Source organism: Leucopleurus acutus, assembly GCF_964270905.1.
Source record: "Leucopleurus acutus genome assembly, chromosome: 17".
Classification (NCBI taxonomy): Eukaryota; Metazoa; Chordata; class Mammalia; order Artiodactyla; family Delphinidae; genus Leucopleurus; species Leucopleurus acutus.
Window position 1 is genome coordinate 29454819 of NC_139159.1, and position 15432 is coordinate 29470250.

Consider the following 15432-nt stretch of genomic DNA (forward strand, 5'->3'; position numbering starts at 1 on the left):
AATAAACAAAAAGGTAAGAATAACTCTATTTTCAAGCCTAAAACATCAGAATTCCATCACATACAGAATGTGTGCAGGTATCTGTAATCTTCCCTTTTAGGCTCATTACCAGCTTCTTACTCCTTTTGTTCCCTGACTTTCCCTTTGGACTTTGTATTTATATACTCGAGGAGCTTAAGCCTTGAGTTATGTAAATCCAAATGAATAGTTGTGTTTTCTGAATTGGGTTTGTTTCGGGGACAGTGGTGAGGTTTATGCCAGACCTGGTAATAAGCTGTATTTCTTTGTCTTGATGAAATATGTTGCCTCAGCACAATTCTGTGCAGAAACATTTTTGGTCATAATTAGCACAACATTTTGTCCTATTGTTAGCTAAAGTTTAGTCCCTGTTTTTAAGATACATTTCTACTCTCAGACTGTTCCCTAAGCTCCTTGCCTTCGGTTGTAAGATACTCAGACCAATTCAGATCAGTATTTCACATTACCCATTTATGTCCACTTTGAAAAGAGATAGTCTGTGAACTAGATATATTTTTAGAAGAATGCATACTTTAGGTTTTCAAGTATGAAGAAGAGAGTTGGGAAAATGATGTTTAGTGGAAGAAAATACCACAAACGATTGAAAGTGGCAGTTGGGAAGTATTTGTTCATCTTTGGTAGCTTACAGCGGAGAAGGGTAGGTGGCTCGGGTCAGGATAACAGTGGTTTAGAGCTCAGCCAGACCTGAGTTCAAATCTTAGTTCTGCTACTTATTAGCAGTTTGAGAAGGACAAATTATTTCACCTCTCCAGGCCTCCACTTTCTTATATGTATACTGCGGATGCTAATGATAGTAACTATCTCATAATATTGTCGTAAGGGCCAAATACACAAAAAGCATATGGCACAGCACATGGCAGGAGCCCTCAACAGGTGACAGCTGTAATAGTGTAGCCCAGCCACAACATCTGCCCTGGTCAGCGGTCTGACCGTGGACAAATGACAACCTTTCTAGGCCTCCATTTCCTCTCTGTAAGATGGATATAATAATAACAATAGTGGCCAACCTGTGGTGTGATTGTGAGGATTAATTGAAGTAAGATTGATAGTGTACCGAGCATAGTGCCTAGCCTGAATAAATGATGAATGCTGCAGCCACTTACCACATACATTTTAAAACTAGTTTGTGTTAAATTTCTTCTCCTTCAAGTTAAATTCTTAAGTTTCCAGAAGAAATTTAAGAATAATTTAAGGCTCTAACTTAAGGCTCTACTATTTTCACTATTGAAGATAATCTAGTACTTATTTTATATTAAAGTAAATTTGATTTTGTTACACAGTTTGTGAAAGAGACAGACAATGAAGTAAGAATGCGACTACTGCAGTTTGTCACTGGAACCTGCCGTTTACCTCTAGGAGGATTTGCTGAGCTCATGGGTAAATGCAGTTTCTCTGTAGATAATTTTGGGATAATAATGGCGTTTAGACATACAACAGACTTGAACCTAAGGATTCTTCTTCTGTGCTTTATGTAGGGCATCTACCAGAAGAAAGACAAATTAATGGTTAATATCGAATACACTTGTAACACAAAAATGAAAGTCTGCTCACAAAGCCTGGTTGGCCATTGCTTTGTGAAGGGAGCAAGATGCTGTAGAAATACTTATCTTTCCACTTTGTAATTCTTATTGCTGGATCTTTGCAGCAATAAGAAGTTTCTCTAGGCAGAAGTAACTTACATTGTAGTTTCTTCTGTATCATTCAGGTTGACTATGTGACATGTTCTATTATTTGACTAGTTACCAAAAAGTGTAAAGGACCAGATAAATTTTGTCTTATTTTCCTGATTTAGGAAGTAATGGGCCTCAAAAATTTTGCATTGAAAAAGTCGGCAAAGATACCTGGTTACCAAGAAGCCACACATGGTAAGTTCAAGAATCTTAAATAGGAAGGTGAAAGCCAGAGTCTTTTTTTTTTAATGTAAGACCCAGTATAATTTCTTATTCATTAAAGTAGTCAGAATTTCAATTTTGAGAACAGGCTGATTAACATAGTATTCTATAACTAAACACATTAGAATGATTGGTTAATATAAATACTTGAGAAATGTATCCATTGATTCAACAAATATTTAGCATACCCACTATGTACAGAATGAGATTGAAGTGCTCTCTGCCTTTTATGAAGTTTGCGCTCCATTGGGGATGGGGACACAAAAGACACACAGGTAAACAACTCTTTGCAAATGCTAGGAGTCCTTCAAAGGAAACCAAGAGAACAACTAGAGGGGAACCTCCTTTGGATTGGGTGGTCAAGGAGGTTTCTTGGAAACTGTGATGTTTAAGTTGAGTTTGATAAATAGCATGCTGTGGGAAGAAACAGGGGAAGTGCACTCTTTGTACAGGGTCGTTTTTCAAGGAAATAAAAGATGCCTTGGTGTGAATGGAACTTAATGAATCGGGGAGGGGATAAAAGAATTTGGAAATGTAGGCAGGGGCTAAATTATGGTGGAGCCTTATCGGCTATTATAAGGAATTTGTTTCTAAGAACAATTAGAAGGCTTTGAAGAGTTTTAAATAGCAGATAATGAGATCCAAGAAAAATCAGTCTGGCAACAGAGGAGAGAGGGAATTGGATGAGTGAGTGCGAGGAGATTAGTTATAGAACTCTTATAGTCATCCAGGCAAAAGATGGTGATGGCTTAAATGTACGTGGTTCTTTCAGGAGATCAAAACTATTTTCACACTAAGTCATTTTTGCCTTTTATTGTTTTGACATTTGCACTTGTGGTACCAAAGTAATGGTGGGTCAACTGCTGGTGACTTAGCACAAGTCAAGGCAGTGGCACAAAACTGCTATCTCTGCATTTTTCAACACCACACATTTGAAGTTTAAAGCAAAAAAAAAGCCAGGCTTATTGAAGGTTGTTCTTTATGAAGTGTTAAAAGCTGTTAACTTTATTAAATCTTGTTGCTTGAAGTATGTATGTAGCTTTTTTAACATTCTGTATGACAAAATGGGAAGTCTGCATAAAGCACTTTGGTGGCTGTCTTGAGGGGAAGCTTTTAGGCAGTTGTTGAGTTGTAAGCTGAACAGCTTGCTTTCTTTTTGGAACACTTATTCTACTTGAAAACATGACAGACAAACTGTTTATTCAGACTTTTTCCCTTGAGAATTAATGAAGTAAAACTTGTCACCTTAAGGAAAACCACTAACAGCATTTGTTGGTGATGATAAAATTGAGGTTTCATGCAAAAATCAGAATTTTGCAAAACTTGCATGTACCATCTTGAGCTTGACAGCTTCCCAAGACTTTTTTTAATATTTGAAAATTCTTTATAACTTGGTGAACCAGTATTTCCAAATGACCGATGCATGATGTTACAAAGTCATGCATGGGTAAAAAATGCATTCAAAGTGTAAAATAAACCAATGGATTTCATATAACAGAGTACAAAAAGTTATTTGATATGGTTTCAAAACCCATATTAGGCATAACCTTGTCAAATTTAGTATGCTATCAAAGAATAATATCCACAATTATCTGAAAAAAATGACTTGAGTACATCTCTGTTTTCTAACTGCATGTCTGTATGGGGACAGTTTTCATATGCTTAATCTAAAACAATATAGTCCCACAGAATAAATGCCCACATAGGTATCAGAATCCAGATGTCTTCTATTAAAATAGCCAGATATTAAAATGATTTGCAAAAATATGAAACAAGGTCACTCTTTTCACTACTTTTTTGAAAATAGTCTTTTCTTTCATAAAAATTTTACTTTTATTTCAAAGTAAATTACTTTTAAAATTTGCTTTAACTTATAATATGGTAAATATCAACAGCTATAATTCACATAAACAAAAGCTTTTTGGGTTTCTCAGTATTTTTAGATGTGAAAAGGGATCCTGTGACCAAAAACATTTGAGAACACCAGGTTAGATTAAATTGGTGAATCCAATAGAGGAGAGATTGTTGAGGCAGGGACAGAGAGTTCATAACCAAAGAAGAAAATTCTTTAAGATGAAAAGAATTGGGATCTTGAGTGTGAGTTAAGGAATTCGCCTTTTGTAAAAACAAGAACATTTCCTCTGTTGTAACAGAAGAGGAAGGAAAGTTGGATGTAAACTATAGATAGATTTTAGATTTTGTGAAAGAATAGAGTTTAATCCACCGTTGGTTTTTTTTCTCAGAGTATAAGGTTGAGGTCACTGGCTAACAGTGAAGAAAGGAAAGACTTGAGGAGAAAGAAAGGAGAGCTGTCATAGAGTAGAAATATGGCTGAGAATGCTGGATAACATTAGATTGTCCACTTGGATCTACTAGTTCATCTAAAGTGACAATAATCTACCTAAGTTGTCAGATTTTCCCTGCAGTAATTTTCAACTGTTAAGGTACAAGGAATGAGAAAGTAGAAGGTTGTATTCATTCAGGGTTTGAGTTTGAGTAAGTTCAAAAAGGAGAGAGAGAGGGTTTTAAAATATTTGCAAGGTAGTGATTATAATGATGGACCATGACCTCTAAAGTAATTATAATGATGGGCTGTGGCTTAAGTAAAAAGTGAACATAGGAAGAGTCTGAGGACAAGATAGGATGGTGAGAAAGGTTGGCATTTTAATTGAAATAAGTTGGGAAAGACAGATAATCAGAGAATAGAGTGTTTTAATTAGTAACTTCCTTTACTGGTGATGACAAGGTTCAAGGTATGATACTGAAGTAGAGGAACAGGTCACTGAGGAAGGGCAAGAATTGAGAGGCTGTGGCATTGCATGTCACCCATGTGAATGAGAGGACTATGAAGAAGGTGCCAGAGATTCCACTGAGTGAAGGAACATGGTCAGCAGGTGATAGCAAAAAGTGCAGAAAGAAGGCTGCATAGCCAGACTGTGTTTGCCTCAGAGGAAGAAAGTTTGTTTACTGGCTGCAGAGGAAATAGAATATTTCAGACCAGCTGGATTTCAGTTAAGGCAAGAGAGGAGTGGTTAAGACTATAGAAGCCTATAGAAGCAAATCATAAAATATAAGTCCAAAAGAATGGATTGGAAAGGTCTGACACAGGTGGGGATTTAATTCAGATCAGGGGAAATATGGTTGATCAGTATTGGGATGAGAATTTAGATGAAAATAGATGACCCAGAAAGACTTGAGTCTTCAGTAGTGACTGAGGTAAGCAGTGCCATAATCTATGGTGGAAGCATTCCTGATTATTCTCAGATTGGGTCCTACTGCTTTCATCCCCAGTGCTTTGCTTAGTGAGGTGGCAGCTTTCAGGGCAGGGGTGCTGCAGGCTATATACAGTGTATAGCAAGCCAATAGAGTACTGTTCCCTTAGAGTCCATGAGAAAAGTATTGATGTCTTCCCTTTTTATATATAAGAAAATAGAAGTAGCAAACTTTACTCAAAGCTGAAACTAAAACAAAAGCTAAAATAAAACTTAAAATAGTATTCTGATATTCACATAGTAAGTACTCAATAAAAGATGAATAGATTTTAGTATGTCTTTGTCCTTTTGTAAGCCAGCACAAAACATAATGGCTGATGTCTTAAAACAGAACCCTGTTTTGGATGTTTTAAAGTAATACATTTTCTTATGTGGTTCAGCTCAACATTTACGAAATGTCTACTGTATACAGAATGGATCTGTGTTAGGAGAGTAGAGATGACTCTGCCCTTGTGGGTTTTGGAATCTAATGGAAAAAAAACAGTCAGTCATAATACAGAGTAAAGTAAATGCTAAAACAGAAGTAAAAAAAGCTTATGTATTACAAATGCCAACTCTCTACATATATTCACCTTCCATATTATATACATGGATAAACATGACCATAGTTTGTGTATGTTTTAATTTTCACCAAATCCAAGAATTTACAGCATTTGCTAGGTCCTCACATGTGAAAAATAAAATTTTTACTTCGTCCTTCTGAGAAAAAAAAAAAAGCTTATGGAGAGGGGAATTATTAAGTCTGTATAACATGTTCAAGGAGAATTCTTGGAGGAAGTTGTAGCATTTGGACTGATTCTTAATAATATTTTTATGGGCAGAAAAGGGTATTCCAGAACATAGGAGAGCCATAAGAGCATGGTCATAGAACAGAAAAGTGTGTGGTATGCTTGGAGACATTAAATAAGTTGATAGGGGCTATACCAAACAGCATAGGCTTCCTTGCCCACTTCCCCATCCTTAGTCATTAGAAGCAGCAGAGGTTTTTTAAACCATCATGTCTTTTTAAGAAAGTACCCCTGGCAATGATATAAGGCTATATAGGTTGTGAAGAAGTTAAAAAAAAAAAAAAGGATGCAAGATCAGTAGGCAGGAAATACTGATGGTCTAGATAAAAGATGATGGGGAAGTATATATAGGAGAATATAGTAGCAATAGAAATGATCAGGAGGGAAAAGATGGGGGATATTTAGTAAATAGAATGACAATTTGACAGAGGCAGGTGACTGGTTAGTATAGGGCTCTATTGAAAAATTTTTTCCTGACCTCAGCTCAGAATCAGACTGTACCTTGAGGCATAGTTTAAAGGTGGGGGTGGGGAGGGGGCACACAATGGGAAGATATATAGTCCTCTTAACTGTTACTGTTAAATTAACAACTTTTCAAACAGAATAACATGGTCTGAGAAGAATACCATTTTAATTGGCTGCCTTGTTTCAAAAGGCTCTTTCTTGATTTACAGGTTTCCTGACTCTTATAAGGGCAGATAACTGGTAGGAGTAGTAGAAGGGAACTGGATAATCTATAGAAACCTTCCACATGAGAAAATGAAAGTACAGAAAGGTTTTGACTTCTCAGAGCTATTTCACTAGACACTAATAGTGGGGACCAAAATCCAAAACTCCTGAATCTTAACCCAGCTACTCAGTGCTGTATCTTAAAAAAATTAAATGTTATTTCACACCTTTGTAAATTGTAAAACAATACATTGATGTTTTAAGCATTTTCAATATTTTCTACATTTCATCAGTTAATCCCAGCAGGGAATCCTTTGAGTCTAGCAAGACTGTAAGCATATTATTTTAGAAACGGTTATACATATGATGAGATTATTTGAAAAGACAAAAATATATATTTGGTTATTGACTGTCTCCACCCTAGAATGTAAGTTCAGTGAGGACAAGCACTTTACTTTTTCATCATTGTATCACCAGCTCCTGGAAAAATACCTGATATATTAAAGATTCTCAATAAATAACTGATGAATGAATTGGTGGGTGAGTGAAAGAAATGGACTCTTTAACCCAAGAGAAGTTAGGGGGACTCATGACACAATGTAACAATAATAGTATAGAAAAGAGAAAAATTAGTGCTTCTTTAAAAAAAATTCCAGCAGTTTTATCCATATTGCTACAATTATTATTTTTAATTCTAGCTTTCTCTGGGAAACGTTAAAATATTTTTGTGACTAGGTCTTAAATTTGAATTGACTGCTGTAAGAAAATTTGTATATTTAATATTATATTTGTTAAGTAATAAATTAGTAAATAATAATAAATAATAAAGTAGTAAATTGTGTGTTAGAATACTTCTGGCAAAATTTTTACATTCTTCCAGTTAGTTTTTCAAATGTGCTTTAAAAAAATATTGTATTAGAAGTCTTTTCAGAGTTTGTTTTATTGAAAACACATCTGATTTTGTTTTTGTTTTTGTTCAGTTTTAATCGCTTGGATCTACCACCATATAAGAGTTATGAACAACTAAAGGAAAAACTTCTTTTTGCAATAGAAGAGACAGAGGGATTTGGACAAGAATGAATGTGGCTTCTTGTCTTGGAGGAGCTCTTGCATTTAAATACCCCAGCCAAGAAAAGTTGCACAGATAGTGTATATAAGCTGTTCATTCTGTACAGTGAATTTTCTGAACCCCTCAAAGTATAAATGTTTTCCGTTCTTCCACAGAAATATGCAAAACAGTTCATCCTTTTCTACTTTATTTATTGTTCCCTTGAAGTGACTGACTAGGAAAAAAATCATCCTTAAATTTTGAAGTTGAAGCAAGCAAGAGACTTTATTAAAAATAAGTATATATCTATATAAGCATATATGATAGTGGCTCTAGTTTTATAGAGCTCAGAGTGTATTAAACATGACAGCCGTTCATTCAAAAATAATCTGGATTTGCTTTACCTTGTTTCTGTTATCCAGGGGAAGAAGTACAAATTACTCCATGTTTTTTTTCCCTTTGTAACACCTCTTGAGGGTGTTTTGTTGCATGGCTGTTCAGGAAGGTATTAAGGGCTTAGGCCAAAATCTTACTTTGAATATGTTAAAAAATGCTGCTGGCTTTTCTTAAGATGGGTGCTTGAACCTGTCAGTTTGTTTTAAATAAATACAGTAGTTGAAAATTTTCCCTCTTTGCTACATCTCTAATATAGTCAGAGTCATGAATGAAACCGTAACTTACATGAAAGTCATATACTAGATCTACTACCATTTAGTTTATTCTAGAAATTGGAGAGAATTCACTGAGTAGCATAGAGGTTTGTTTACATGTTACTTTGGGATGCTAGGTATTTGTGGAATTAAAAAGAATCAGGCACTTCTGTACTTTAGTTTTAAAATATGTGATGTTCTTTAAATTCATAATAAATTGATGCAATTTGATACTTAGGAACATATAAAAAGGTAATGTGAACTTTTCTGCTTTTGTTTGTGTTCAAAGTTTTGGTTTCATAAAACCAGATGGATTGAAGACTTACATAAGCATTTGAAAACTCAAGTCTACTGATTTTCTGTTACTGTTTGCATATCTTCATTCCTCTTAAATTCATGAAAATTCCATGTATCTGAATAAGCTTATAAAAAATATTTTGGTCTCCCCCCTCCTTTTTACATAGATTACTATTTTTGTTCCAATAACACTTTTTGTTTTTCATTATCAAGGACATTTACTGAACTACAAAAATGTATAACAAGTTAAAATCTGATGTGAATATTAATGCTGCTTTAGCAAGCTGGGCTTCCCTATTAATGTAAAAATTTAAATTTCCACTTGTAGCATTATTTCAGTATGTACTGTAAATTTCATTAACTTAAAATTTTTTTTTTACAACCATGGAACTGACGTCTTAGAATGCTACCTGTAACATATTTCACTACTAAGTACATACAGAAGATACTAGTATACAATTTAACTTCCCTAAACAGTAGTTTTTGTTTTGCCAAAATTTTATTTTTCTACATATTAATTTAGATGGTCTTCTGCATTTTTATTCAGAATCCATAGTAAAGATGAAATAAAGTCCATGATCCACTCGCTTGAATAGACTCTTTTCCCAAATCCTCACTGTTAATGTTCTAGTTATTTTCATGCCTAATGAATAAAAAACAAAAAACAAGAAAACTAATGTACAGAACAGACTATGCAATAGAGGGTGACTAGTCTTCAAAAGGGCTGCTTAAATTATACCATGAAAGTACCACAGCTGATGAAGTTTGCTGACAGAAGTTACTGTCATTCAGTAGAGGCATGAGAGAACATCATGTAGCACATTGGAATGAAGACAGGAAGCTTTCAGGGTGCCCATCCCCCCTTCTCACTTAAGGTAAGAAATTACCATACAACAGATGAGGCTACACAGAGCCTACGGAGAGACCAAACCAGCTTTCTGGAGAAGGCTGGTTTGGAGAACTTATCAGGTCCTTCTATCTTTCATATTAATTGTAGAAATCCAGACCTATAGGCAGGATTTATTGTCTTGATATACCTACTCAGTGTCAGTGAGAGAAACCTGAGACTTGTTTTTTCCCCCTCTTCCCATCCCTGTCCTGTGCTGGGCCAGGCAGAGAAATTAGAAGTGCAGGGCTCACTGTGCCTGAACACAGACACTTCATGAGGAAATCAGCAAACGAGGGAGGCTCAGAAACAGGTTCATGCTGTCACTTCATTTCAGTGCCACTACCCACCACCACCACCACTAAACAGCCCAGTCAGTGGGTCACAGGCACAACACAGTTTCAGCAATCAGATTAGTTGTTTGTCTTCCAGGAAAAGAAGCTACAAGTGGTGTTTTTGTTTTTAGTACTTCCAGGGCAGTTAAAGTCAAAAGGGTTAACAAAACTCTTTGCCCTCCAGCCTTAGGTCAACCACCTAGCTTTTGCAGTTCTCAAAACTAGATAGGGTGGTATGGGCCAACAATGTCAGGCAATGCTGCTTCTGTTTAAAATGGCCCGACTGGTGTGCTGCATCTGGACTGGGAAAACTCCAGGCACTTAATACGAAACCATAGCTGTGGACTTCCCAGAATGTGGAAACTTGTAACTGTATTTCCCTTTGAGATTCCTGCGCTGTCACCTGGGGAGATGATACTCCTGGGAGCTGCATGGATATGCTGCTACACAGACTGCTGCTGTAAGGTCATCTTTTGAATGTAAGGAGGCCTGACATTGACCTGCTGGGTGAGCTATGGTTTCTGTCCTTCTGAGTAAATTGGGGCCAGATGAAGCCTACTGTGGGCTTTTTGAGTCTTAATATTTGGCTGAACCTAAGATCCTCTAGTGGGCATTACAGAAGTCGAACAGAAATCATCTCCGGTTGAAATAGGCAGATGAGACAATAAAGGTTCTTTTATAAGTCCATTGAACTTAAAAGCCAAACTTGAAGTCTACTGGGGATTTGGTCTGTCTCTCAAGGGAAAAGCCCAGACCTCATCAGAGAAGCCTTTACCTTAATGAGGTTCCTTTGTACCTAGTGTATACTCTTCAGTCACAAGACAGAGAAACATACAGGGCAGTGCAATGGGCCAGAACAGGACATTCGTTAAATAAACTTCATGGCCCTTGCCAAAGTAATCAACCCCTCCTATTTTTTCTTCCCAGTAATGCCCAGGTACAGTCCAAACAGGTTGTATAGTGAACACCACATGAATACAACAAAAAAATAAAAGGGGAAACCACCCCCCCCCCAATCAACAAAGAGTAAAAGTCCAAAAGGGCCTCACTTTGGCAGCACGTATACTGAAATTGGAACAAAAGAGGCATCTCCTAAATTCCAAATTTTCTCTCCCCAGTCTTGACCAAGGAGAACACAATCAGATGATAATAGCATTTTTAAATATTTACCGATACTCATGGTAAATACATGTTCTTTAATCCTCACAATTCCATTAGGTTATTGTTTTTTTGTTGTTTTGTTTGCTCCTTGTAATTATGTTTATTTTAAAAAGTGAGTCTGAGAGAAGTCATTTTTACAAAGTCCACAGCTGTTCCACAGTCTATGATTAAACACTCAGATAGGAAAATTTCTGGTAACAAGGAGTTAATTGAGAGCTTTCAGATTATAGTAGGATAACAGCCACATTCCAAATCAGATTTCTTCTCTCATTCTTAAAAGGAAACAGATGCATAAGAGGCAGTTATAATCACCCACAGCCCATGTCTGTATTATGTTTAAAAGACAGAAAACTACAAACTTCTGTTTACATGTATGTGGAGAAAAAGGCATCTCAAACTAGCAGTCAGCTCTGGAACACTCAAGAACCAAGTCAAGTAGGGACTGCACAGGAAGGAGAATATAATGGGGTCTCAGAGTTCATTCCCGGAAGTAGTAGATCCCACCCTGAGTGGAGAAATGCGAAGAACCAGTGTGAGAACTGGTAAATCAGACTCCTGGGAACTCAAAAGAAAGAGGTTGAGGAAGCACACATAATCAGAATCTTGGGAAAGTACCACGTTTTGGAGAAGGCAGCTATTGCATTGTAAAGAGAGAAAAAAGATAGCAGCTCTATAAAAGACCCAGCAACCACACTTCTGGATGTTTATCCCACAGAGATTAAAATTTGTTGATATAGTTATATCAGCCTTAAGTTCATAGCAGCCAGACTGGAAACAGCTTAAATGGCCTAAGGTGGATAGTTAAATAAACTGGTACACCCATACAGTGAAATATAATCAACAATAAAAAGGAACTACTGACTGAATTTAGATGCTTCTCAAAAAGGAGTTATGCTGAATGAAAAAATTCAATCCCAAAAGGTCACATTCTGTATGATCCATTCATATAATGTTCTTGAAATAACAAAATTATAGAGAACAGATAAGTGGTTGTCAGACTTAGGGATGATGGCAGGGAATGGGTTTGACTATAAAGGCATAGCACTAAGAATTTCTGTGATGGAACAGTTCTGTATCTTGATTGTGGCAGTTACAAAAATTTACACGTGACAAAACTGCACAGAACACACACACAAGTGAGATCACTTAAAAGTGGTAAAATCTGAATAAGGTCTGTGGACTGTACAGTTTCCTGGTTTTGATATTGTACCATAGTTACGTTACCACTGAGGCAAACTGAGGGACGGATACACAGGACCTCTCTGTGTACTATTTTTTGACAACTTCTTATGAATCTATATTTCAAAGCAAAAAATTTTTTTTAAAGCCCTATATAATATCAAAGACAGAGCCTCCCCTCCATAAAAGGCTTTACTACTGAAAGATAGATACCTTATTTTACAAAAACTGTGTAGTACAGGATATTTATTACTGAACTAATCCAAACCCCTTACCTCCCCCATTTGATAACCTGGTGTTGCTGGTAACTCAGCACACACAAAAAGTCACACCTCCAAAAAATAACATTCAAAGTCACTCTAAATAAAGTGAAAACTGAAAATGAGGAAATTTCAGATGAAAATGCTCAACACAGAGAAAACAGTAAAATTCTTAAGCACAATATACTAGTATGAATTAAATATAAATAAATAACTGCAGACACGAAAAAATCCAAATTAGAAATTCAAAACTGGACAAACAACATGAGGATGTGAAATGCCTGTTAACTGAAGTCAATCAGGAAAAAAAAATTGAAGAAAAAGACAAAAACATCTCAGAAGTGAAGACAAACAGTATCTAAGGAAGAAAACATAAAAAAAATAAGGGACGTGGAAGATAGAAATGAAAGAAGCCAAGAAAATGAAACTGAGAGGTAAAAGAAAAATTAGAGAAGTGATAAATACAAAAGGCAAAGATCTAATATACATATAATTAACTTGAGTCCCTGAAAATAAGATGGAACACTTTTTTTTTGTGTGTGTGGTATGCGGGCCTCTCTGCTGCGGCCTCTCCCGTTGCGCAGCACAGGCTCCAGACGCGCAGGCTCAGCAGCCATGGCTCACGGGCCCAGCCGCTCTGCAGCACGTGGGATCTTCCCAGACCAGGGCGTGAACCCGCATCCCCTGCATTGGCAGGCAGACTCTCAACCACTGCGCCACCAGGGAAGCCCGGAACAGTGTTTCCTTAAGTGCTGTCAGTAAGGCCATTCTGGAATGAGGGACAATCTATAAGACAATTGGACTGGCCCCTTCAAAAAGTCAATGCTGTGAGAAAAAAAAGATGGGGTTACTGTTCTAGCTTTAAAAAAACTAAGGCAGAAAATTAAATGCAATCTATGATCTTTGAATCTTGCTTTTTAAAAGTGTAAGACATTTTGGGACATTTGAGGATATTTGAATATGGTTGGATATTAGATGATGATAAAGAATTACTGTTAACATTCTAGTTGTGATATGGACTTGTATTTATTTAGAAGGATGTCCTTATTCTGAGATGATGAATGCTGAAGTATTTAGGGATGAAATATGTCTGCTATTAACTTTAAAAGTTTAGAAATATATATAAATAAGAATATCACACATAAGTAAAATATAGCAAAAGATTAGCAGTTGCTGAACCAGAGATGGGTTTATAAGAGTCCAATATTTTCAGTTTTCCCTTCTGTTTGAAAATATACATGATAAACTGAAACAGCACATACCCACAACATTACCTGTGTTTTCCCTTTGAGAAAAATCCACCTACACATACACTCTCAGATTTCTATAGGTGGCATTCAAGATACTACTTTTTACAAAACAAGATTTTTGTAGTGGTGGCATCCCCAGTATCACTGTCCTGCCTATTTAAAACATCTTAATTTCCATTTCCCCCTTGAGTTCTGTGATCCTTTCACCCCATTAGGGAATAGAATTTGAGCTCGCCTAGTGATAAAATCAAACCACTTGTAAGACTACCTCACATTTTAAAAAAGAAACCACTCCATTTTCAGTCCTCTCATGACTTATTTCCTTATGCAGGTTGGCTCCAAGATATATCATTTAACTACTTTATACCAAGAACTCTCATCATCCTAACCTCCTAACATTCACTGTACCTTCTCTGCAAGATCTCAGCTTTGAATCAATCCAGCTAGAAAATGCACTCCCCTATGTCACCTCTTCCACAGAGCTTTCTTTTCTTCTTTTTTTTTTTTTTTTTGTGGTACGCAGACCTCTCACTGTTGTGGCCTCTCCCGTTGCAGAGCACAGGCTGCGGACGCGCAGGCTCATTGGCCATGGCTCACGAGCCCAGCCGCTCCGCGGCATGTGGGATCTTCCCAGACCGGGGCACGAACCCATGTTCCCTGCATCAGCAGGTGGACTCCCAACCACTGCGCCACCAGGGAAGCCCGAGCTTTCTTTTCTTGATCTCCCATCCTGATGTGATCCAATTCATACCCTTTGTATTGCTGGTGTCTCAGGTGCACAATAATCTCAGCCTCTAAGCCATGGATATCTCTCTACCACTCTTATAGCAATTATTTCTTTTGCCTTGTTATTTGTGAAGAAGTCTAGAATTTTGTATATTCAATTTGTTAAATGGTCCCGACATTAAAAGAACTGAGAAAACAGCCATAGAACAGTATGGTTAATGTATTTATTATCTTTATAATTTGATGAAAAGGCACTGCTTCTTAGATATTTCACTGAAAAATTCTCAGTTCTTGTCACTGAAACCTGTAAGCAACTGAGCAGCTTCTGTCTGTATCTAAAATGGAAGAATACATATTATAAAACAGTACAGCACAGAGATCAACTTGTGAAACAAGTTTATAAAGTAGTTTCTAAGAATTTCCAAAAAACCAGGATAGCACACTGTAAGAATAAAATTTCTTAGAGAACTCAAGAGATGACACTCTTAGAGAACTCGTCTACATTAGTACATGTCCCTTGCCTTTCATGTTTTAGAAATCTTTTTCTGTCTGCTATATATATGTCAAACAGGAATAACTCTATATTGCAGCAAGTAATTCATACATGTTTGTTGATAGTAACTAAATATTTGCTATACACATTTGAAATAAACACTGTTATTTAACAATACGCATTTGGACAATTACGTTTTTAAAGAAGTTCTTGATTCACCTTTACTTAATGTGCCTCAGTGGAAACCTATCTGCCTTACTTTATTGGAGATGTTTTACCTGTTTATCCTCCTCTGTGTGTGCTGCATAGTCCTTGGCTTTTGATAGCCAGAAAGCAGCAAGCTTTTTGTTGCGTAGCTTCAAATATGTCTTTCCTAGAAGGAGCAAGTTTTTGCTGTAGAAGTTTGGATCCACTGTACATAAGAAAAACAATTTAAATTTATCTCATATGAAATAGTATTGCTCTTATTTTTAAAGGCTTAATTTTT

General features: G+C 36.4%; 2 protein-coding genes across 4 annotated transcripts in view; one reads left to right on the plus strand and one right to left on the minus strand.

The window, feature by feature from the left end:
• The window catches only part of WWP1 (WW domain containing E3 ubiquitin protein ligase 1), a 119256-nt gene extending 105053 nt beyond the window's left edge, over positions 1 to 14203 (plus strand). Inside the window, exons 23-25 of the mRNA XM_082858556.1 lie at positions 1320 to 1416; positions 1832 to 1904; positions 7641 to 14203. Of these exons, the coding sequence (XP_082714682.1) occupies positions 1320 to 1416; positions 1832 to 1904; positions 7641 to 7740 (270 nt within the window). The 3' untranslated portion in view covers positions 7741 to 14203. The remainder of the gene's footprint in view (positions 1 to 1319; positions 1417 to 1831; positions 1905 to 7640) is intronic.
• Positions 14204 to 14435: 232 nt separating this feature from the next.
• RMDN1 (regulator of microtubule dynamics 1) overlaps positions 14436 to 15432 on the minus strand; it is a 38046-nt gene continuing 37049 nt past the window's right edge. For all 3 annotated transcript variants that reach the window (XM_082858560.1, XM_082858562.1, XM_082858561.1), the window contains exons 9-10: positions 15224 to 15357; positions 14436 to 14787 (exon numbers count right to left, since the gene is read on the minus strand). In XM_082858560.1, the coding sequence (XP_082714686.1) occupies positions 14737 to 14787; positions 15224 to 15357 (185 nt within the window). In that variant the 3' untranslated portion in view covers positions 14436 to 14736. The remainder of the gene's footprint in view (positions 14788 to 15223; positions 15358 to 15432) is intronic.